At 38.8% G+C, this 25,322-nt stretch overlaps 4 protein-coding genes and 1 pseudogene across 4 annotated transcripts in view; all 5 read right to left on the reverse strand.

The window, feature by feature from the left end:
• Nucleotides 1-1,087, reverse strand: part of pfkfb1 (6-phosphofructo-2-kinase/fructose-2,6-biphosphatase 1) — a 38,566-nt gene extending 37,479 nt beyond the window's left edge. Inside the window, 1 exon segment of the mRNA XM_051097254.1 lies at nucleotides 790-1,087. Within this exon segment, the coding sequence (XP_050953211.1) occupies nucleotides 790-880 (91 nt within the window). The 5' untranslated portion in view covers nucleotides 881-1,087.
• A 6,838-nt stretch (nucleotides 1,088-7,925) lies between these two features.
• Nucleotides 7,926-9,675, reverse strand: LOC127154925 (P2Y purinoceptor 1-like; annotated as a pseudogene).
• On the reverse strand, nucleotides 9,655-11,903 carry LOC127155194 (P2Y purinoceptor 1-like). Its single transcript, XM_051097284.1, has one exon. It carries the CDS (start codon nucleotides 11,753-11,755, stop codon nucleotides 10,766-10,768), a length of 990 nt encoding a protein of 329 aa, XP_050953241.1. The 5' UTR covers nucleotides 11,756-11,903; the 3' UTR covers nucleotides 9,655-10,765.
• A 226-nt stretch (nucleotides 11,904-12,129) lies between these two features.
• Nucleotides 12,130-14,253, reverse strand: LOC127155195 (P2Y purinoceptor 1-like). The gene has a single exon (XM_051097285.1). It carries the CDS (start codon nucleotides 14,183-14,185, stop codon nucleotides 13,196-13,198), a length of 990 nt encoding a protein of 329 aa, XP_050953242.1. The 5' UTR covers nucleotides 14,186-14,253; the 3' UTR covers nucleotides 12,130-13,195.
• A 403-nt stretch (nucleotides 14,254-14,656) lies between these two features.
• Nucleotides 14,657-23,874, reverse strand: ccn5 (cellular communication network factor 5). The gene is made up of 5 exons (XM_051097282.1): nucleotides 23,595-23,874; nucleotides 22,736-22,952; nucleotides 19,992-20,240; nucleotides 16,992-17,212; nucleotides 14,657-16,907 (listed from the first exon to the last, which is right to left on the reverse strand). The coding sequence occupies exons 1-5, from the start codon at nucleotides 23,664-23,666 to the stop codon at nucleotides 16,623-16,625; spliced, it is 1,044 nt and encodes a 347-aa protein (XP_050953239.1). The 5' UTR covers nucleotides 23,667-23,874; the 3' UTR covers nucleotides 14,657-16,622.
• Nucleotides 23,875-25,322: the final 1,448 nt, after the last annotated feature.

The raw sequence follows: 25,322 nt of genomic DNA on the forward strand, positions 1-25,322 counted from the left end.
GCACCCCAGCCTGTCTTGGAAGCATCTGTTGTGACAATGATGCGTCTGGACACTTTTTCCAAGGGTACTCCTGACCAGGGAACGAAATGTCTTCCCAAAGGCTGAAGATTTTGCGACACAACGGTGTGATGTTCACACGGTACATGCCTCGGCACCATTCCCATCTCGGGACTCGGATATGAAGCCAGTGCTGTAGCAGTCTCATGTGCATCAGGCCCAGCGGCATGACTGCGATTGAGGATGCCATGTGCCCCAGGAGCCTCTGAAAGTGTTTCAGGGGGACTGATGTTCTGAATCTGAGTGCTCTCACGCAGTTTAGCACTGACTGTGCACGCTCTTGGGAAAGACTTGCAGTCATATTGACCGAGTCCAGTTCCACACCGAGAAAAGAGATACTCTGCACAGGGGAGAGTTTGCTCTTTTCCCAGTTGACCCGAAGACCCAAACGAGCCAGGTGGTTGAGAACCACATCCCTGTGGGTGCAAACCAAATCTCACAAGTGAGCTAGAATCAGCCAGTCATCGAGAGGGGCTTCCCAGAGGGGGGCAAGGGCAGACTCCGCAACCTTCGTAAAGACATGGGGCGACAGGGAGAGGCAGAAGGGAAGAACCTTGTACTGATAAGCCCATCCTTCGAAGGCAAACCACAGGAACGGCCTGTGTCTTGGAAGGATCAGATCGCATAGCCGAGTCGAATGGTATTGAGAAGCCAGTGAGAGGGATTGGGGAGGTTCAGCCAATCTAAAAAAACTCTCCGCTAGGGGTCTTAAAGGAGTTACACCTGACGTACCTGAAGTGGGGGCACTGTGGCTGGCAGAACAGTCTGTGGCTGGAGGTAAGAAGCCCCAAGGACCACTGGCTGTTTTGCCCGGCGAGTTCATCTGGAGGAAGCCAATGAGAGGATCTGCCTGGTGGGGGAGATCGTTTGAACGAACTCGCTGTTTCAGAACATGAGGGAATATAAGGGGTGTACCAGCACATGTTCTGTTTGGAGGAAACAGCGTCCAGCCATCGCATGGAGGGTCTGAAACGCTGTGAATATCGCCCAGAGAAGGAGGAAATTGCTCTTTTATTGACCATGTGGTGGCCGTCTGCTGGATGGCAGACAGCCGTAATGGAGCCGAATCCAACACTCGTCCCCTCGTCGATTGTGGATCTAGGCAGGTCTCCTCTCTGGGCTGCCCTTCTCAGAAATGCTTTGAAGCCTGACGAGGGTTCCTTGTGGCTTGTGGACAGGCTGGCGGTCCCACCTTGCTGTGAGAGCTAAACTTCTGGGTTTGGCTGCAGGACCAGTTTGCTGCGGGGCCTGAGCTGCTCTTGCAGGGGGCCTCCCTCGACGTGGAGCAGGTTGAGGCTGCTGCCTCACTCGCTGCATGTCGAGGCAGGATGTATTTGATGGCCTCCGTTTGCTTCTTTACAGGACATCGTCCTCCCCAGCGCCTGCGCTGTGACCTTCGTAGCTCGGAGAGCATAGTCGGTCAGGACGGACGCAGCTTGTTCAGAAGCCGTGTAAGCCTTCACTACGAGAGCCAAAGAGAACTTACAAGCCCTGGACGGGAGCCTCGGGCGGCCCCTTGGGCGGCGTTTTGTGGGCAAAGATGCATCGCAACCGTTCTCTCGAGGGTGGTAAGGGAGGAGGAGTTAGTATATCGTGTTCGGGCCTTCCACAATTTCGTTAACTCCTCATGCACTTCGGGAAAAAATGGTACTGGGAACGAGCGTGGCCTGGAATCACGGTTGTTACCTAGAAACCAATCATCCAGCCTCGAAGGCTCAGGGCGGGGCGGGGCGGGGCAACCCACTCAAGCCTGATCTCCTTGGCTGCCCGTTGAAGTGCGTCGGTCTTTTCAGCGTCTGCCACCGACTAAAACTCAGCCGCCAATGAGGCGAATTCAGAAGAGGCGTCAGCTTCAGATGCCTCACGCCCTCCCTACGATGCTGCAGAATTCCCCTCCTCCTCAGCAGGAGCTCCGAATAAAAGATCCAGTCTGTACTGACACGAACTTTCAAAATCATCCGGAAGCTCGACTGGTGAGCACACAGGGTGAGCGGTTTGTGGGGTGGTACCCTGCGTAACGTCACTCATTTCCCCTCCCTCTTCTCCAACGCACATCACTGTGGCCTCCTACCCGGAAGTAGAAGGACCGGAACGGGAAGCAGTTGGAGTGAGCCGCGGCCTCTTAACAAAGAACGCGGCTCTCAAGCCGAGTGTACTCAAGGGCATTTCCTCGCAAGCCTGACAATTACCCTTAGTGAGCGCTGCGTCAGCATGTTCATGGCCCAAACAGTCAACACAGCTATCATGCCGATCATTAAAGAAAAGGTAGAAACCGCAACCAGGAGGACACAGACAGAAAGGCATTATGTAAACACACAATCCATACCGTGTAGCTCTTTTAGAGAAAATTTGATTTTTAGAGGAGAATCTTGTTGATCTTTTGTTCTCTCTTGTTGATCGCCGACGAAGCAACCAGGGGACTCTCACAAGATCCAACGTTGAAGAGGTGAATGATGCCCTTTCTCACACAAAGACACTGCATTCGGCTCCGAAAAACAGAACAAGTAAGCAGATCCCGTGCTGCCCTATTTATACCCAGATGTCCGGGGCGTGGCCAGCTATGCAAAATCTGCACACCTAATTTCATTGGCCTTTTCTCAATGTTTTCAGAGGTGTTTGGGCTCTCAAGTGCAACATCTTGTGTCGTCACTCAACACAACGTCAGAGTGAACAACAGAGAGGGAACCACAGGATATGATTGTTCTGTTCTTCAGACATCACAAGACATAGTCATCACTGAACTTTTCATATCTTTTCATATATTCAATTTATTTGTGAAATGACTGGATTGAACATTTTTATTGAACTTAATTTTACTTTCTGATTTTTAAGTTATGATTAATTCTGTTACTCATTTGCATTTCTGAAACCTTTTGAATAAATTTGTAACTTCTCTAACCCACCCGTCTGACATGGATTCAATTTTGCATCAACATCCAACCAGCCTCACAACTGCAGACCACGTGTAACCACACCAGCTCATCTGCATGCTTGTCATCCTCATCGGGGTCTCGACCTGACTGTAGTTCGTCGTCGTAACCGACTCAAGTAGGCAAATGCTCACATTCAATGGTGTCTGACACTTTGGAGAGGTGTTCTCTTTACGGATGAATCCCGGTTTTCACTGTACAGTGCAGATGGAAGACAGCATGTATGGCCTCGTGTGGGTGAGCGGTTTGCTAATGTCAACGTTATGGATTGAGTGGCCCATGGTGGCGGTGGGTTTATGGTATGGGCAGGCGTATGTTATGGACAACGAACACTTTTTATTGATGGAATTTTGAATGCACAGAGATACAGTGGCAAGATTCTGAGGCCCACTGTTGTGCCATTCATCCATGACCATCACCTCATGTTGCAGCATGATAACAGGCCACAATCAAGAACCTGATTAACTCTATGCGAAGGAGATGTGTTGCACTGTGTGAGGCAAATGGTGGTCACACCAGATACTGACTGGTTTTCGGACCCCTCCCGGACCCCCCAGTACAGTAGGGATGGTGTAACAATGCTGTGGTAGTGACAAAAAACTGTCCATCGCTGGTGGAGTTTATGTTTGTGAAGTGTCGGCCGTTCTATCTGCCGCTGGAGTTCACTGCCATTGTTATTGTCACGGTTTACATTCCGCCTTGTACAAACGCTAAGGACGCGAGCTGTACAGCGTCATCAGCGAACAACCTGCGACTTGCCTGTGACTTCAACCACACAAACTTAAAGTCAGTTTTGGCAAAGTTCTACCAACGTGTGAACTTTGCAACAAGGGGAAACAACACTCTGGACTTGGTTTACACAACAGAAAAAAATGCTTACAAAGCTGAACCCCGCCCCTACCTCGGTTACTTGGACCACATCTCTGTTATGTTAATCCCAGCATTCAGACCACTACTCAAAATTACCAAACCGGTTCAAAAACAGATTACAGTATGGCCAGATGATGCCACCTCAACACTACAGGACTGCTTTCAGTACACAGACTGGCACAAGTACACTGAAACTGTGACTGCTTACATCAAAAAGTGCATTGATGATGTGACAGTCACCAAGACCATCACCACACGTGCAAACCAGAAGCCGTGGATGACAGCAGAGGTTCGTGGGCTGCTAAAGACCAGAGATAATATATTCAGATCAGGAGACAAAAAGCAAAAACAACAAAAGCCAGTCTGTCCCATGTCATCAAGCAAGCAAAATGCTTGTATGCACAAAAAATGTCCTAACAGATATCTTCAACACCTTGCTGAGCCAAGCAGTGATCCCCACGTGTCTCAAATCCACCTCCATAGTTCCAGTACCAAAGAAGTCCCCTGTGTCCTGTCTGAATGACCGTCCCATAGCACTGACTCCAGTCATGATGAAGTGCTTTGAGGGGTTAGTTATGCACAATATCAAAACCAGCCTCCCCAACACACTCGATCTGCTCCAGTTTGCATACCATCCAAACCGCTCCATGGACAATGCCATTTCCTCCACCCTACACCTGGCTCTTACTCACTTCAAGACTCTATGTTAGAATGCTGTTCATTGACTTCAGCTCAGCATTCAATACAATAATCCCACAACAGCTCATCAACAAACTAAACCTTCTGGGCCTAAACACCTCCCTCTGCAATTGGATCTTGGACTTTTTAACTGGAAGATCTCAGTCAGTCCGTGTCGGCTGCAACACCTCCAGCACTACCACACTGAGCACAGGTGCCCCACAGGGCTGTGTGCTCAGCCCACTGCTCTTTACGCTGCTGACCCACGACTGCACTGCCAAGTTCAGCTCCAACCACATCATCAAGTTTGCTGATGACACAATGGTGGTAGGACTCATCAGCATGAAACACCCTACAGAGAGGAAGTGGCGCAACTGGTTGAATGGTGTGGTGCAAACAACCTGTTCCTCAATGTGAGTAAGACTAAGGAGGTTGTGATGGACTTCAGGAGGAACTCTGTTGACCACCCCCCACTGACCATTGACAGCTTGGCTGTGGAAAGAGTCAGCAGCACTAAATTCCTGGGGGTGCACATCACAGAGGATCTCACCTGGACCACCAACACCATGTCACTCTCCAAGAAGGCACAACAGCGCCTACACTTTCTCCACCGGCTGAAAAGGGCAAGTCTCCCTCCACTCATCCTCGCCACATTCTACAGGGGAGCCATTGAGAGTGTGCTGACCAGCTGCATCACTGTCTACACTGTGTGCACAATTATTAGGCAAGTTGTATTTTTGAGGATAAATTTTGTTATTGTACAATTACAGTGCTCTTGGTCAATCCAAAATGTTAACAAACCCTCAAACCTGAACATTTAAGTAGTAAAAGTGAAGTTTTGGTTTTCTTAAGAGAATATCTAAATGTACACCAGTATTAGGCAACTATTAGTGTGCAGAATTATTATGCAACTAAATGACAAAGATTTTCCCATCTCACTTGTTTATTTTCACCTGTTAAAGTGAGAATAATAAACAAACTCAACATTTACAAATAAACATTTCTGAAATTTCAAAAAGAAAACCTCAGTGACCAATATAACCACCCTTCTTTTCGATAACGGTCACAAGCCTTCCATTCACAGAGTCAGTCAGTTTCTTGATCTGCTCAGAATCAACTTTTTGTGCCGCCGCAACCACAGCCTCCCAGACACTGTTCAGAGAGGTGTACTGTTTACCTTCACTGTAAATTTCCTGCTTAAGAAGGGCCCAAAAGTTCTCAATAGGGTTTAAGTCAGGTGAAGAAGGGGGCCATGTCATTAGTTTTTCATCTTTAAGGCCTTTACTGGCCAGCCACGCAGTGGAGTACTTTGATGCATGTGATGGAGCGTTGTCTTGCATAAAAATCAAAGTCTTCTTGAAAGATGCAGACTTTTTCCTGTACCACTGCTTAAAAATTGGCAGTAGGTCTGAGAGTTGATTTTGAGTCCATTTTCAACCCGAAAAGGTCCAACTAGCTCATCTTTAATAATACCTGCCCATACCAGTACCCCACCTCCACCTTGCTGGCGTCTGAGTCGAAGCGGAGCTCTGTGTCCGTTACTGATCCAACCACGGGCCCATCCATCTGGTCCATCAAGAGTCACTCTCATCTCATCAGTCCACAAAACCTTTGAAAAATCTGTCTTCAGATATTTCTTGGCCCATTCTTGACGTTTCAACTTATGTGTCTTGTTCAAAGGTGGTCGGGTTTCAGCCTTTCTTACCTTGGCCATGTCTCTGAGAACTGAACACCTCGTACTTCTTGACACTCCAGGTAGGTTGCAGTTGTGGAATATGGCAGCACTGGAGGATAATGGGTTCTTGGTAGCTTCATGTTTGATTCTTCTCAAATCTTTGGCGGTTAATTTGCGTCTTTTCTTCTCGACACATTTCTTGCGACCCTGTTGACTATTTGCTACAAAACATTTGATGGTTCTGTGATCACGCCCCAATATCTTAGATATTTCAAGAGTGCTGCATCCCTGTGGAAGAGTTTTTACAATTTTTGACTTTTCAGAGTCAGTTAAATCTCTTTTTTGGCCCATTTTTCCTGAGGAGAAGAATCTGCCTAATAATTATGTACACCTTGATATAGGGTGTTGATCTCCTTAGGCCACACCCTCTCTCCCTCATTACACAAATACACATCACCTAATATGCATTAAATCCAATAAGCATTCAAGTTTATACAGCTTGGAGTTGGAAATTATGGATAAAATTATGATATGGTCAAAATACTCACTTGCCTAATAATTGTGCACACAGTGTGAACATTTTCCTTGCACGATGCTCCGGTAAAGCCACCAGTATCGTGAAGGACCACATCCATCCCTCCCATTATCTCTTCCAGCTCCTGCCATCAGGAAGACGCTACAGGAGCATCAGAGCCCGCTCTGCAAGACTGCTCAACAGCTTTTTCCCCCAGGCTGTGAGAGCCCTTAATTCCAACCACCTCACCCACCTCTGAAACCTTATCTACAATGTAAACTGTTGAGAAACTCAAAACACGGTGCAATGATGAGTGTGCTACACACAGGTGAGTGGGCTGGACAAACCACCGCATTCTTCATCTCTATATGCACCAGACACTTTCCTATAAACACTATATGTTACACAGAAAACATTGTACACCTCTGAGTGTGCTACATACAGGTGAGTGGGCTGGACAAACCACCTGTAGAAACACTCTTTTCTCTCTGTATGCACCAGACACTTTCTTATTAACAGTTCATGTTACAAGGACCTAATAAGGACTAAACAAACGTTCACTTGTCAATGCACCACAAATCATATTGCACTATTTGCTTCTTAACCTTTAAACACCTCTTCTGCACATTATCATGTACAGTTATTATGTAAAGTATTTGTATAGTCTGTCTTAGGTTATGTGTATGTATAGTCAATTATTTATAGTATATGTATAGTTACATGTATAGGTTTAAAAAAATGTTTCTACGTCTAGTGTATGTATGTTCATATTTATGTTTATTTATGTAGCGCCGTGGTCCTGCGAGACACGACATTTCGTTCCACTGTATGTCCACACATGTAGCAGAATGACAATAAAGTTCGACTTGACTTTACTTGACTACAGTAAAACTGCACATTTTAGAGTGGCCTTTTATTGTGGCCAGCCTAAGGCATACCTGTGTACTTGTTTTTCTTTAAGGATTGAAGTTTACTTTGATGTTTTTATGTGTTTTTTTTTTTTGCTTGTAGAAAGATCAAGGGTCGTCATCTTGAGGTTTGCATGTTTTCTGTTCACAAAAACCACAATTATGTCTCAGGAAGCTTTCATAAAAACAAGCAGGTGTAGTGTGCACTCACTGCTGATAGTGTGCACTTGACACTTCCGCCCTGAGATAACTTTCTGGGTGACACATAAAAATATATATATAAACAAATATACAAAACATAACACATATTTACAATCTACGTTAAAGTAATGGGGATAATTTTGTTTCAGAATGCAGTTTTAATGTTGCAAGTGGTGACACAACACAATACCAAAATTGATAAATCACACATAGGAATAGTCAGAATTCTTTAAACTTTTTCTTTAAACTTTAATATAATACTTGTTGCAGATAAGAACACACATTTTTTTGTATTTAATATATCCTCAACTTGCATCTATCTATCATCAGATTGGCGGGCTCATCCGCACTTCATAAGCAATTCGTCGCTGTTAAAGAGGTAAACCAGTGGGTTGATAGCACTATTCATGCATGCCAATCCATTACCAACTTGGTTTGCGATGTACACATTAGAATACCATTTCAGACACACGTGGCCTATTTTGAAGATTCAAGTTGCCAGGTTTAAATTTCCAAAAAACGTGATAAGGAATATAACAAACAGAGAAGAGCAGGGTCAGGATGATAACCAGCCTGAGACACCTCAGCTTCAAGATGACATCGATGTCTTTCTTTGTCACCAGAACAAACGCCACATGTCCGTAGCAGCATATCATTATTAACAACGGGATCACAAATCCAACAACCGTCCTTCCGATGCTGTACTTCAGGTATTCCCTGATGCATTTGTTCGTAGTTGTGTCATAACATGCTGTTACATTGCAAAGGGTTTTGTCATGGAACATATCAGGCAGACACAGAAGAAAAACTAGAGACCACACCAGCAAGACTATCACCACAGAGTGTCTTGCTGTAATTCTGCCTTTAACCCTCAAAGTGTGAACGACGCCGAGGTACCTGTAAACGCTGATGCATGTGAGGAAACCAATGCTGCCGTAGAGGGTGATGCAGAAACACAGTCTTAAAATCTTGCTATGGGTTTATTTTTGCTTGTAGAAAGATCAAGGATCGTCATCTTGTGGTTTGCATGTTTGCTGTTTACAAAAACCTCAATTATGTCTCAGGAAGCTTTCGTAAAAACAAGCAGGTGTAGCGTGCACTCACTGCTGATAGTGTGCACTTGACACTTCCGCCCTGAGATAACTTTCTGCGTGACACATAAAAATATATATATAAACTAATATACAAAACATAACACATATTTACAATCTACGTTAAAGTAATGGGGATAATTTTGTTTCAGAATGCAGTTTTAATGTTGCAAGTGGTGACACAACACAATACCAAAATTGATAAATCACACAAACAAATAGTCAAAATTCTTACGTTGCTACGGGTTTTGTCATGGAGCATATCAGGCAGACACAGAAGACAAACTAGAGACCACACCAGCAAGATAATCACCACAGAGTGTCTCGCTGTAATTCTGCCTTTAACCCTCAAAGTGTGAACGATGCAGAGATACCGGTAAACGCTGATGCATGTGAGGAAACCAATGCTGCCGTAGAGGTTGATGCAGAAACACAGTCTTAAAATCTTGCAGAAAGCATCTCCAAATGTCCATGTGCTGTTGGAAGCGTAGTAAACCACCAAATAGGGCAAGGTTAAAATATATAAAATATCCGCCAGGCAAAGGTTGAGCACAAAGATATTGACATTACCAACTTTTCTCCAGTTATGATACATAGATTTAAGCCCAAAACAGCTGCCAATAACTCCAAGAATGAAAACTGTCACATAGACTGTGGGCAAAAATATGTGCACAAAATATATTTCTTTGGTTTTTTTTTTTTTTTTTGTTTCTTTTAAAGGATTAAAGTTTGCTTTGACGTTTTTATTTGTTTATTTTTGCTTGTAGAAAGATCAAGGATTGTCATCTTGTGGTTTGCATGTTTGCTGTTCACAAAAACCACAATTATGTCTCAGGAAGCTTTCATAAAAACAAGCAGGTGTAGCGTGCACTCACTGCTGATAGTGTGCACTTGACACTTTCGCCCTGAGATAACTTTCTGAGTGACACATAAAAATATACATATAAACAAATATACAAATCATAACACATATTTACAATCTATGTTAAAGTAATGGGGATAATTTTGTTTCAGAATGCAGTTTTAATGTTGGACATCAAGTGGTGACACAACACAATAACAAAATTGATAAATCACACAAAGGAATAGTCAAAATTCTTTAAACTTCAATATAATACTTAGATAAAATGTCTTGTTGCAGATAAGAACCCACATTTTTTGTATTTAATATATCTTCAGCTTGCATCTATCTATCATCTATCTATTTATCTAGTCAGTCTTGAGAAAATTTCAGCTCTTTCAGTTTTGCTTCTACTTTACCACATGTCAGTCATATAAGATTGCTTGGTGTATGTCATATCTTAATATTATGTCATCTTAATGTGGACACTGTTCACTTGCACTGCCAATTGTAATAAAACCATTAGGTAATTTTGTGTTTTTCAGTAGCAACAGTAGTGCTCTGTTGCTTAGAAACTAGAGCATTACTGTAATGTTGATGAATGTACATTATCCAACTCAAAAATTTGTTATGAAGTTCTTCTGAATTTACATAAAGATACTTTAATATAACATAAAAAGCAAAAATGTATTTTTAATCATTCATTGTGTAGAACTAAGCATTGCAAGCCACATAAATACAGCGCATTTTGCTATGATAATATAAAAATGACCTTTTAAAGTTAAAACACAATAAGAACATACTCAGTTCTGCTTTTCAGAACACAGTTAAGCATAAGCGGATATCACAAGATGTATGCCTATATTGAAAAAATTGGGGCCCTTAACCAAAACCACCATCGAGCTGAACGAGATAAGAATCGTTCCATTCACTCTGGACAAACAGTCATGGCCTCAAGGTGAGAAAAAGTCATCACACAACAAATAATTTCCACTCATCTCTATTTCATGACCATGCTGTGGAGAGTTTCCTTCTGGGGAGAGGGAGAATCCGCCACAAGAGAGACAACAGTAGATTGGCGGGCTCGTCCGCACTTGGCGAAACACTTCATAAGCAATTCGTCGCTGTTAAAGAGGTAAACCAGTGGGTTGATAGCACTATTCATGCAAGCCAATCCATTACCAACTTGGTTTGCAATGTACACATTAGCATACCATTTCAGACACACGTGGCCTGTTTTGAAGATTCGAGTTGCCAGGTTTAAATTTCTAAAAACGTGATAAGGAATATAACAAATAGAGAAGAGCAGGGTCAGGATGATAACCAGCCTGAGACATCTCAGCTTCAAGATGACATCGATGTCTTTCTTTGTCACCAGAACAAACGCCACATGTCCATAGCAGCATATCATTATTAATAACGGGATCACGAATCCAACAACCGTCCTTCCGATGCTGTACTTCAGGTAATCCTTCATGTAATCGTCCGTAGTTGTGTCATAACATTTTGTTGCGTTGCTACGGGTTTTGTCATAGAACATATCAGGCAGACACAGAAGAAAAACTAGAAACCACACCAGCAAGACAATCACCACAGAGTGCCTCGCTGTAATTCTGCCTTTAACCCTCAAAGTGTGAACGATGCCGAGGTACCTGTAAACGCTGATGCATGTGAGGAAACCAATGCTGCCGTAGAGGTTGATGCAGAAACACAGTCTTAAAATCTTGCAGAAAGTATCTCCAAAAGTCCATCTGCTGTTGGAAGCGTAGTAAACCACCAAATAGGGCAAGGTTAAAATATATAAAATATCCGCCAGGCAAAGGTTGAGCACAAAGATATTGACATTACCAATTTTTCTCCAGTTATCATACATAGATTTAAGCCCAAAACAGTTGCCAATAACTCCAAGAAACAAAACTGTCACGTAGACTGTGGGCAAAAATATGTGCGTAAAATTAAAATTGACATTACAGGTAGAATTCAACGCCATCGTTCATTAAGGTGATCATCAGACTTTCTTGTTGCGGGTTGGAGATGCGTGACATTCTCGTGCAAGAAAGTATGTCACAGGAAGTGAGAGCGTAATGACTGATGCATTGACTGAAAAGGGCACAGCACATATGCGTAAAAAAACCCCAAAAAACTTTGAACTCTGAACTTTGAGCTTGAACTAATTTAGATCATAGAAAACAACATTTACAAATGATGCACATTTATACATAATAATAATTATTAATTATAACAATTTAATTATATCGTAATTATATTACATAATTCATTATTTATATAAAGTAAGTAGCCTTTATGTCGTTATATAGTTATACCTGGGGTCCATGTAATTAAAAAAAAAAATCTCACGCATTATCATTACACTGAATATCCTATTTTATTGTATTTCTATATTTATTCCATTATGTCTCAGGAAGCTTTCGTAAAAACAAGCAGGTGTAGCGTGCACTGACTGCTGATTGTGTGCACTTGACACTTTCGCCCTGAGATAACTTTCTGGGTGACGCATAAAAATATACATATAAACAAATATACAAATCATAACACATATTTACAATCTATGTTAAAGTAATGGGGATAATTTTGTTTCAGAATGCAGTTTTAATGTTGGACATCAAATGGTGACACAACACAATACCAAAACTGATAAATCACACAAAGGAATGGTCAAACTTCTTTAAACTTCAATATAATACTTAGTTAAAATGTCTTGTTGCAGATAAGAACCCACATTTTTTGTATTTAATATATCTTCAACTTGCATCTCAGCTTATGTATCTATCTATTTATCTAGTCAGTCTTGAGGAAATTTCAGCTCTTTCAGTTTTGCTTCTACTTTACCACATGTCAGTCATATAAGATTGCTTGGTGTATGTCATATCTTAATGTTATGTCATCTTAATGTGGACACTGTTCATTTGCACTGCCTTTTGTAATAAAACCATTAGGTAATTTTGTGTTTGTTTTAGTAGCAACAGTAGTGCTCTGTTGCTTAGAAACTAAAGCATTACTGTAATGTTGATGAATGTACATTATCCAACTCAAAAATTTAAGAAGTTCTTCTGAATTTACATAAAGATACTTTAATATAACATAAAACGCAAAAATGTATTTCCAATCATTCAGTGTGTAGAACTAAGCATTGCAAGCCACATAAATACAGCGCATTTTGCTATGATAATATAAAAATGACCTTTTAAAGTTGAAACACAATAAGAACATACTCAGTTCTGCTTTTCACAACACAGTTAAGCATAAGCGGATATCACAAGATGTATGCCTATATTGAAAAAAGTGGGGTCCTTAACCACAACCACCATCGAAATGAACGAGATAAGAATCGTTTCATTCACTCTCGACAAACAGTCATGGCCTCAAGGTGAGAAAAAGTCATCACACAACAAATAATTTCCACTCATCTCTATTTCATGACCATGCTGTGGAGAGTTTCCTTCTGGGGAGAGGGAGAATCCGCCACAAGAGAGACAACAGCAGATTGGCGGGCTCGTCCGCACTTGAAGAAACACTTCATAAGCAATTCGTCGCTGTTAAAGAGGTAAACCAGTGGGTTGATAGCACTATTCATGCAAGCCAATCCATTACCAACTTGGTTTGCGATGTACACATTAGGATACCATTTCAGACACACGCCGTCTAATTTGAAGATTCGAGTTGCCAGGTTTAAATTTCTAAAAACGTGATAAGGAATATAACAAATAGAGAAGAGCAGGGTCAGGATAATAACCAGCCTGAGACACCTCAGCTTCAAGATGACATCGATGTCTTTCTTTGTCACCAGAACAAACGCCACATGTCCATAGCAGCATATCATTATTAATAACGGGATCACGAATCCAACAACCGTCCTTCCGATGCTGTACTTCAGGTAATCCCTGATGCGTTTGTCCGTAGTTGTGTCATAACATTCTGTTAAATTGCTACGGGTTTTGTCATAGAACATATCAGGCAGACACAGAAGACAAACTAGAGACCACACCAGCAAGACTATCACCACAGAGTGTCTCGCTGTAATTCTGCCTTTAACCCTCAAAGTGTGAACGATGCCGAGGTACCTGTAAACGCTGATGCATGTGAGGAAACCAATGCTGCCGTAGAGGTTGATGCAGAAACACAGTCTTAAAATCTTGCAGAAAGTATCTCCAAAAGTCCATCTGCTGTTGGAAGCGTAGTAAACCACCAAATAAGGCAAGGTTAAAATATATAAAATATCCGCCAGGCAAAGGTTGAGCACAAAGATATTCACATTACCAATTTTCCTCCAGTTATCATACATAGATTTAAGCCCAAAACAGTTGCCAATAACTCCAAGAATGAAAACTGTCACGTAGACTGTGGGCAAAAATTTGTGCGTAAAATTAAAATTGACATTACAGGTAGAATTCAACGCCATCGTTCATTAAGGTGATCATCAGACTTTCTTGTTGCAGGTTGGAGATGTGTGACATTCTCGTGCATGTAAGTATGCCACAGGAAGTGAGAGCGTAATGACTAAGGCATTGACTGAAAAGGGCACAGCACATATGCGTAAAAAAAAACCCAAAACAAAACAAAACAAAAAAACCTTGGAACTCTGAACTTTGAGCTTGAACTAATTTAGATCATAGAAAACAAGATTTACGAATGATGCGCATTTATACATAGTAATGATTAATTATAACAATTTAATTATATAGTAATTATTTGCGCATTTATACATAGTAATTATTAATTATAACAATTTAATTATATAGTAATTATATTACATAATCCATTATTTATATATAGTAAGTAGCCTTTATGTCGTTATATAGTTATACCCGGTGTCCATGTAATTAAAAAAAAAAAAATCTCACGCATTATCATTACACTGAATATCCTTTTTTATTGTATTTCTATATTGATTCCATTCCTGTACACACAGTAACTCCTTACAGAACGGACACACTCTATAATGCAAATTAGAGCATCTAATTCTTGATTGCCTTTCCTCGTAAAAACAAGAGAGGGCAGCCTTACACTTCTGAATCACTGCAGAATGAGAGATTTGTGATGGGAATTCAATATGAAGCTACTAGATTTGTTTTTAGGTATTGTTGAACTTCCCTTTAAAGATAAAAATAAAAGGCTTGTGTTTAGCTAAATTTAGCTAATAGAAGTAGCAGATTTAATAATAATAAAATAACTGCCTTATGATCAGTGAATGTTAAAAGTAAATAAAGCTACTACACCACAAGAAAAGAAGACAGGCACACAGTACAAAAAATGTATGACTGAGAATTTATGAAGAGATTTTAGCATAAGGTATGACAAATGCTGTTAACTTTTGACTGAAAGGTTGTGATGTGGCAAATGACAGTGCAATGAAACCAAATGAAAACAAATGTTAAAGGTTAATGACAGTAGTATTAAACATACAGAACATACAGACATATACAAGTATTTACATATATACACAGTAAATCCTTTCGCGTGAAATTGGAAAACACTAAAGTACTTTTAGTGTCAGACTTCAAATACAAGCCTAAAATACATACAAGTGAACATGCCAAATTTATCTGGAAAAATAATTGTCTTCTGCATTCATGTGCGATGTTATTTCAGGTAAATTTCAATTCTGTCTAAGACAGGAAGTTTTTCTTTGCTTAGATCCTGTTTCTTGAAAAGGAGAAAATATTTGATCTGATTTACATCATTTTCATCTTTTGAGAGCTAATAGCTTTGGAATTCAAGCCATGGTTGTCCAATAATAATAGAAAAAACTGACAGAGTAAATAGACAGATTTACTCTTATATAAATGTTCAATATTTTTCAAGTGTAAAGTTTTTCCAAAGTAAAAACAGCTGCCACTGTGTAAACCCAATAGATTAAAAAAAAGAAAATGAAAGAAATTTCTGGCAGGTCTTAAAACTCATACACTATTTTAATTACACCTGTCATCTTAAAGGGATAGTTCTCCCAAAAATGAAACTTACACCATGATTTACTCACCCCTAAGCCATCATATATGTATATGACTTTATTCTTTCAGAATAATACAATCAGAGTTATATTTAAAAATGTCCTGGCTCCTCCAAGCTTTATAATGGCAGTGAATGGGTGTTGAGATTTTTAAGTCCAATAAAGTGTATCCATAATCCATCCATCATAAAAAGTACTCCACACAGCTTGGGGGTTAATAAAATCCTCCTGAAGCTACTTGATGCATTTGTGTAAGAAAAATATCCATATTTAAAACCTTATAAACCATCATCTCTAACTTCCGCTAACTGTCGTACATTCACGAGAGTGGCATTCCAGTGGATGACCTATGAGAATTTGAGAAAGAAAAATAACAGAGGATTTCGATACTTTTGAAGCTTAGTTCTCACGAGACTAGCATATTCTCACCAGAGCTTATGCTACTCCAACATCCTCCGTAATGAACGCACGCACGACAGCGAAAGCTCAAGATTACAGTTTATAAAGTGTTAAATATGGATCTTTTTCTTACAGAAGCACATCAATTTGCTTCAGAAGGCCCTTTTTAACCCCCAGAGCTGTGTGGAGTACTTTTTATGATGGATGGATGCACTTTATGGGACTTTAAAATCTGGACACCCTTTCACTGCCATTATAAAGCTTGGACGAGCCAGGACATTTTTTAAATGTAATTCCGATTGTATTCGTCTGAAAGAAAAAAGTCATATACACCTAGGATGACTTGAGGGTGAGTAATTTTCATTTTTGGGTAAACTATGTCTTCAGTGTCCTGAAAAAAACATTGCTGTCAAATCTCAAATGGCTTATGTGTTTTTTAGTGCTTGAAGAGGGTTTTTGTCAGTCAGTTAGCCTATAAGAGAAGGAATGTCTAACCCCAAAAGGGTGTTCCTCTATATGCCTGTCCAGATGAATAAGGGCAGTTGTAATGGCAGATGCAGGAGTTGATTGTCATGACAGCATGTTTGAGCAATCTGCCTCCAGGGCAGTGGAAAGTGACCACTGCTGTGCCAGTGTGGTAAGGAGTGCAACAACGGTTGTCTGTACATGAGCCGCAATAACGGGGCCTGTAGAACCGTGTACTGTAACAGCCCTGGTGGAAAAGCCGCACTGGGGTTGCTGACCTGTAGCTAGGTTGACATTTCCTTCTTGACCACTGAAACACAGAAGTGGGGATGATTAGAAAATGATTTGATTGGTCAAAATTGCAAAAGCATCCTATGGTAGAACAGAGAATTACCCGCGGGTTTCTCTGGAAAATTGGCTGACAGGGTCGGATCATACACAAGCGCATCTGCATCTCCAGGCGACAGGCCGGATTTTGATTGGACACCCGTGTGGATATTCCAGGCCCGCAGGTGCGTGAGCAAGCGCTCCACTCTGTGCTCTGGTCTATGCAGTTTAAACCGGGTCTGGTTTGGTGTGGAGAGTCTGCAGCCATTGTCTGGTCACTTCCTGAAGCTGCCATCACAAAAATAGCCTTACACAGTTAATTAAACTTACACAAAACAGACAACTTTGTAATTGCCACATATTGACTATTACATACCCAAAAAAACAGTTTCATAATTAGCCAGTACTGACCCAGTGTTTACAAAGTGAACTTGCAAAGAAAGTCAAATGCCCTTTACAAAAAAACGTAAAACGATGTCGGACGATTTTGAAGTTGGAGTAGAAAATGAGACCACCTTTCGGGACCAAAGTACACAGATGAAGAACTAACCAAGCATGACCTTTTCAACGTGATTATGTAATGCATGAAGACACACACGTGCATCGCGAAGCTAGTGCAAGACGCGCTATTGTTTGTAAAAAGTACAGTTTTTCACTTTTTTTTCTCTTTTTTTTTTTTTTTTATGTTGCAGCATTATGTTAAACTGCTTTAAATTACTATTTTTCCCCCACATCAATTTACACTTCATACACCGTAATGGCAAAGAAAAAAAACACATTTGGGACAACTTTGCAAACTGATTAAATAATACACTGAAATAAGTACATTTCATAAGTATTCATACCCTTAACTCAGTCCTTAGTTAAAGCACCTTTACAGCCTCAAGTCTTTTTGGGTATAATGCGACAAGTTTTGCACATCTGTATTTGGCAATTATCTGCCATTCTTCACCTCACCTCTTCACCTCTCAAGCTCTGTCAGCTTGGATGGTGGGTTGGCAGACATTTTCAGGTTTCTCCAGAAATATTTGATTGGGTTCAAGCGCAGGCTCTGGCAGGGCCACTCAAGGACATTCACAGAGTTATCTATAAGTCACTCTAGCTGTGTGCTTAGGGTCACTGTCTTGTTGGAAGGTGAACCTTCTGCCCAGTCTGAGGTTCTGAATGTTCTAGACTGGGTTTTCATTAAGGCTATCTCAATATTTTGGTGCACTGAGCTTTTCTTCTACTCTGACGAGTTCCTCAGTCCCTGCTGTTGAAAAAAAGCCCCACAGTATGAGGCTGCTACCAGCATATTTTACTTTTGGGTTGGTACTCTTCAGGTGATGAGCAGTGCTTGGTTTTCTTTAAACATGATGCTTGGAATTGAGGTTCATCAGGCCAGGGAATCTTGTTTTTCACAGTCTGAGGGTCCTTTAGGTGCTTTTTTGCACATTCCCAGTGGGTTTTCTTGTGTTTTCACTGAGTAGAGGATTGAGTTTGGCCATACCGCCATAAAACCGGATTGGTGGAGTATTGCAGTGATGTTTGTCCTTCTGTAAGTTTATTGCATCTGTATATATGATCATGGAGCTCAAATAGAGTGACCATCAGCTTCTTGGTCACCAGTCTAACCAAGGCTCTTCTTCATCAATTGCTCAGTTTGACCAGGAGGCCAACTCTAGGAAGAGTCCTAGTTGTTCCAAGCTTCTTCCATTATGAATAATGGCTGCTACATGCATCTGTGAACCTTCAATGCAGCAGAATTTTTTTCTGAACTCTTCTCCAGATGCGTGCCTTGACGCAAGCCTGCTTCTGAGCTCTACAGTTATTTTGACCTCAGGGCTTGGTTTTTGCTCTGATATGCATTTTCAGCTGTTAGACCTTTTCTGAGAGGTGTGTGCCTTTCCAAATCGATGTGTAGTAGCATCTACAAGCAATACGAATGCTCCTGAGCTAAATTTCTACTGTCCCAGAACAGGGTATGAATACTTATGCAATATAATCATTTCAGTTGTTTATTTCTAACAAATTTGCAAAGTTGTTACAAACTTGTATTGTGCTTTGTCATTATGGTGCATGGAGTGTAGATTGATGTGGAAAACGAGTAATTTAAAGCAGTTTAACATAAGGCTGCAACATAAAACTTAAAAAAAAAATGAAGAGGTATGAATACTTCTGCGTGGCACTGTATATAAATATAATTTTTTTTAAGAAAATGACAGATTGTTTCGCTAGATAAGATCCTTATTCTTTGGCTGGGATCATGTAGAGCCCTTTGAAGCTGCACTGAAACTGCAATTTGGACCTTCAACCCATTGGCCACAATTAAAGTCCACTATATCGAGACAAATCCTGAATGTTTTTCTCAAAAAAACAAACAAACAAACTTTCTTTCCAACTGAAGAAAGAAAGACATGAACATCTTGGATGACATGGGGGCGAGTAAATTATCAGGACATTTGAATTTCGGAAATTTGAACCTTATAGAGCTGCATAAATTAGTAATCAGCTCTTACCATCTGACAATCATTGTTATAATTTGAAAATCCCAAAGAAGCAATATCGAATACCTCCATCCCTGTGAGATGATAATCAGCCATTTATTGGCAGTGTTTTATGCACATGGATCTGTTAACATCTCCACTGTAAACACACTAAGAACAAAATGTACCATTCCAGCTGATTTAACATGGGTGACATTGCTTTTGAACACCCTCCTGACTGGTGTTCCATGCTCTGTCTGGCTTTTTGGAGTTTAATTGTTGAGTTACACAGACATGAGTCCTGCTATGAATCATGGAAAGTTGGCTTCAGGAAAAAGCTAGTATTTGTGCTTTTGGCAAGACGTTTTCAATCAAATGGTCAAAATCCCACAATGAAAACCTCAGACTGGAATGTAATTGAGAGTTCTCAGATAGGGATTCCAATAAGAAACATGTAAAAAGATTTATGCAAAATCCCTAAAGCAGAGAGACAGTTTTCATTCCAGCTTGTGAAACACGATTACACGAACAACAACAATATCCTTTGAGTCAGTTTTATAGTTTGATTTGTTTTCTGGACACAAAGATGGTTAATGAAGTACCTATGTGAGCGTCCTGAAGCACTGTGTTGTCCATATTTTCACACACCCACTCTTTACAGCATTTTCCTGGTTGTTGAACCTTTCGAGGATGAGGGCAGTCTGGGGTGGGCAGGAGAACATCCTCACTACACCGGGGCACACAGGTCACCCCTCCACCAGAACAACGACACTGAAGAGCACAAGAGGGCTGAAATACCTGGCCTTCCTGATAGGAGACTCCATTATGCTCACAGCCCAGCTCCTTCTCACCTAAAAACAAAGGTTCAGAAGATTACACTTATGACACTATATGAACTGCAGAAGGTTTAAAAGTTCTGGTGTTTTTATTAAAGCTTGGCTTTGTATTTTATGTTCCCTCACTTTAAAAAAAAGTTTTTGTAAAACTTAAAATTAATGGATTTTTTGTAATGAGTTGAATTCATTTATTTTATCATTTTAAGTGAATATCAACTTAAAACTGTTGGTTTTCATGTTTCATGTCAAAATCTGCTATAATTGTATCAATAATTTATTTAGATGAAATAAATCTTTATAAAGGTTTTATGAAAGTTGTTTCCTAGCAATGTTAAAATTATTAATCAAATTCTCAAATAATAACATTATAAATCAAATTCCCAACATAGCTGCTCAAATGATAAATCAAAAGCTCAAATGCAATTTAATTACCTCATTTGAAATAGCATAAATTATAAAAAATAAAACAATATTTTATATATTATATTATTATATATATATAATATATAATTTGTGTTTGAAATTTCATTTTTAATTGTCAGTTCAGTACAACCCTGTTAAAATTAAAATAATAAAATTCTCGAATAAAATAATAAATTAAAATATAAAAGCTCAAATGCAATTTAATTTCCTCAAATAAAACAAATACAATTTATATGATATTTTACATTATTATATTAAATATAATTTGTAAGGAAATTAAATCGCATTTGAGATTTTGATTTATCATATTGAAGATATTTTGAAAATGTATATTGTAATATATATATGTGTGTGTGTGTGTGTGTGTGTGTGTATATATTTTTATATAAATGCTTAAAGAAAAACTTCAGATGGATTTAGAGGCTTTTGCATCTGAACTCTTCATATTTTCATTATCAGTCCTGTACAACTCTGTAAAAACTAAAAAAAAAAAAAAACATAAATCAAATTATAAAATAATTAATTATTTTAATAATAATTTAATAATTAATTAATAGCTACTCAAATAATAAAACAAAAGCTCAAATGCAATGTTATTTCCTCAAATAAAACAATTACAATTTAAGATATTTATTATTTATATATAATTATTTATATATTGTTGCATTATATATAATTTGTGAGGAAATGTAATTGCTTTTGATTTTGATTTATCATTTGAGAAGCTATTTTGAAATAATATTTAAAATATTTTTTACATATTTTTTTGAATTTTGAATATGTTTTTATAATCAATCCAGTATAGCCCTGTCAAAATGATAAATCAAATTCTCAAATTATAAAATAATAAATGACATTTTTAAAATAGCTGCTCAAATAATATATCAAAAGCTCAAATGCAATTTAATTTCTTCAAATTAAACAATTACAATTTATATGATATTTTATAATATTATATTACATAGAATTTGTAAGGAAATAAAATTGCTTTTGAGATTTTGATTTTTCATTTGAGAAGCTATTTTGAAATTATATTTTGAATATATTTTTGAATATACTTTTTATTTCGGAATATTTTCATTATCAGTCAACTCTTGTTGCATTATATGGAAATTAAATTATATAAATTATGAAATTATATTTTTTTTTGAATACGTTTTCATAATCAATCCAGTAAAGCCCTGTCAAAAATATAAATTAAATTGTCAAATTATAAAAGAATAAATTAAATTAAATATAGCTGCTCAAATAATAAACCAAAAGCACAAATGCAATTTAATTTCCTCAAATAAAACAATTACAATTTATATATTTGATATTATTATACTGCATAAAATTTGTAAGGTATATATACATATATATATATATATATATATATATATTTTTTTTTTTTTTTCCATTATCAGTCCAGTACAACTCTGTCAACATTAAAATAATAAATCAAATAATAATTATATTCTCAAAGTCTTCAATTAAATGATAAACCAATAGCTCAAATGCTTAAATTAATTTCCTCAAATAAAACAATTACAATTTATATTATATTTTACATTATTATATCATATATAACTCGCAAGGAAATTAAATTGCAATTGAGCTTTTATCATTCGAGCAGCTATTTTGAAATTATATTTTGAATACACTTTTTATTCTTTATTATTTATTACTCATTATCAATCAAGTACAACCCTGTCAAAAATTAAAATGATGAATCAAATTCTCAAATAATAAAATAATGAAATTCTCACAGTTTAAATTATAAATCAAAAACTCCAATGCAATTTTTATTTCCTCATCTGAGGTACTGTAGCATAAACTACAAAAACAAATAACATTTCTAATATATTATATTATTATATATCATTTTGTTCAGTATGCCGTACAAACCTGGCATAAATACAACTATAATGTGATACTGTGATACACAAATGACAAATTAAATGTGCAATATGGCATCCCAAATTATGATTTAAGTAAGTTCAAATGCCAGCCATGTGAGTCATGTCAGTCAAGAGCTATGGGCGGAGCTTGTGGTTATAACAGTGTTTTTCAGTGGTAATGCTCTGTAATTGGTGGTTGAAACTTACTGATACACTCTCCTGGCTCTCCAGGGAAGCTGGCACTGTAGTCACACTGCAGGCTGCGCTGACTGTCACACGGTAACAGCTCACTGCAGGCCTCACCCTGCTGCCGGGCACACACCTGACAGCACTGGCACCCATCGAGAATAAGAGGAACGCCTTCTGGGCAAGCTGGTACAGAGCTTTGGCACTGACAAGGACTGCCACACTGCTGACAGCACACCTAAGACAGCAAACAAAACAAAGTGTTATGTAATGCATGCAACAGAGCATCAGAGTTTGAGTAAAATCTGCACATCTGCTTAATAATACAATATTTACAATGCATGAAAACAATGCAGCTTTAATAATCAAACATGACTTTAATATAATGTATTTCTTTCAAGTTTCCCATTTGTCATAAATGACTCTAATATTAGCACTGCTGGTTTTTAAAACATGCAGCTTTGGTTGAAATTGGTAATATGCAAATGGAAAAGCAAAAGGAAAAATATTTTCCCTCATGTGAATCACTTACGGCAAGTATTCCCAGGCTCTGAAAGCATAAACATGCTTTCAATTATAAGCTAATGTTAGAGCCAACAAGCTTATGATGAAAATCTTCCATTTGTACAGACTCTTTAATTAAACATTAGTTCTCCATTACATTCAGTTTATACTGGAAAAACCCTGTTTAATAATGGGTTCTCTTAAACAACAAAACTTCCCACAAAAACAACTAAAACAAACTCTCCCTCTAAACTCTGAGCATGACAATTTACAAAAGTACTCAGATCAAATCTAACAGCTGTTGCACATACAAACGTCAGAAACATTTCTACTGGCAAAATGCATGCATGCTCGAAATAAAGTGCGTGATTCTCACCTGTGAGCCCAGGTAAAACAGCAATGCCCACGCCATCAGGTTTCTTCTGTCTCTCTGTAGTTTGTCCATCATGTTCTGGTATGTCCTCCACCACAATGAGATTTTCTACTTGTGTTACTGTTTTCTCACTGCCTGGCTCTGTGCACATGCACTTTTATAAAGTCCTCGCTCTGATGTCATAGCCTGACTGCAGGGTAAACAGTGGCTGGACGTGGATCAGAAATGTTTCAAATTCCACATCTCCGTTGCCCATTTCCACAACCAGGAATTATTTTCTCCCTCTGCTCGTCTGCTCTGGCGTGCAGAGGTGAAACATTGACTTTTGGAAGAGAAGACGGCTTATTAAGGCTTGCTCCTGACCACATCCAAGTTTTTGTTTTACTTCTAAAGTCTAATAGCTGTTGTTTATTGAATTAATACATTAAATATATTTGAATAAAAAGATCGAGTATGGTATTGCACAATAGTTCGGTAAAAAATGATATTATGTAACTTTCATACACAGCTGACCCTTTGCAGGGAGTTTGACTGACAGGCGATCCGACCAATCATAATGCAGAATCTGCAATTTTTGTCTGACAAACAAACCAGAGTACCGCAGAGTAGATTATAGTAGAATAATGTGAAATAATGTGGAATAATGTGATCAGAGGTCACTTTATCAGTGACGGAAAAATCTGAAGGTGGTCCATCACTTTGACAGATTACACTAAGGGTGCTCTATTGTACTTCCCACCCCTGTCCAGTTGGTGACGAGTGCGCTCCAGTGTAGCAGCAGAGCACTGGATCTAGAACAAAAATGAAACTGTAATGAATCTTTTGCTATGCGTTACACACAGACGAGTACCCAGAAGCTACAACGATCTATCACGCCACATTAAAGAGCGCCAAAACAGTATTTATTGCTTGAATTTCCAAATGAAATGGACAGAATTTGAAATCTGAGACATTGTATCATATCAAAAGTAACACAAATCGTAGCCTACTGCGATTTATTGGATGGGAGGCGCGCTATGTACTGTTCCATTCCATCAACTGAAAACATCATAGCGTTAGACCAAAAAATCGATTGGGATTTACGAATTGATATTGGTTCATAAAAAGGAAAATATATTAAAATCGCTGTCACTGTGTGGTGTGGTGTTGAACATGAAAGGTTACACCGTTTCGTCTGTTCATCTGTTCTCCTCAAAATAAATGCATAAGCCTATATCATCCTGTAGGTCCGCAATTAAAAATGAAAATGTGAACAAAAATAAAAGCAATTAAGTGTATTATTATAATTAAAATATGAAAAAAAGAGGGTTAATAATAGATTATGATGGAATTTTTATGACCCTGTCTGTCAAAATGACGGACAATGTTAAAGGGTTACTCCACCCCAAAATGAAAATTTTGTCATTAATCACAACCTCCATGTCGTTCCAAACCCGTAAAAGCTTTGTTTGTCTTGGAACACAATTTAAGATATTTTGGATGAAAACCGGGAGGCTTAAGACTGTCCCATTGACTGCCAGGTAAATACCACTGTCAAGAACCAGAAAATTATACGAACAAACATACGGGTTTGGAACGACATGGGGGTAAGTGATTAATGACAAAATTTTCATTTTGGGGTGGAGCAACCCTTTAAAGTCTAACGCAACCTCTGGTATTGATTGTCCTTCTTCGGTTTAAACAAAATGCCTTCTAATATTCATTCATGTTTATTTCACGCCAAAACTAGTC

Source organism: Labeo rohita, chromosome 23 (genome assembly GCF_022985175.1).
Source record: "Labeo rohita strain BAU-BD-2019 chromosome 23, IGBB_LRoh.1.0, whole genome shotgun sequence".
Taxonomy (NCBI): Eukaryota; Metazoa; Chordata; class Actinopteri; order Cypriniformes; family Cyprinidae; genus Labeo; species Labeo rohita.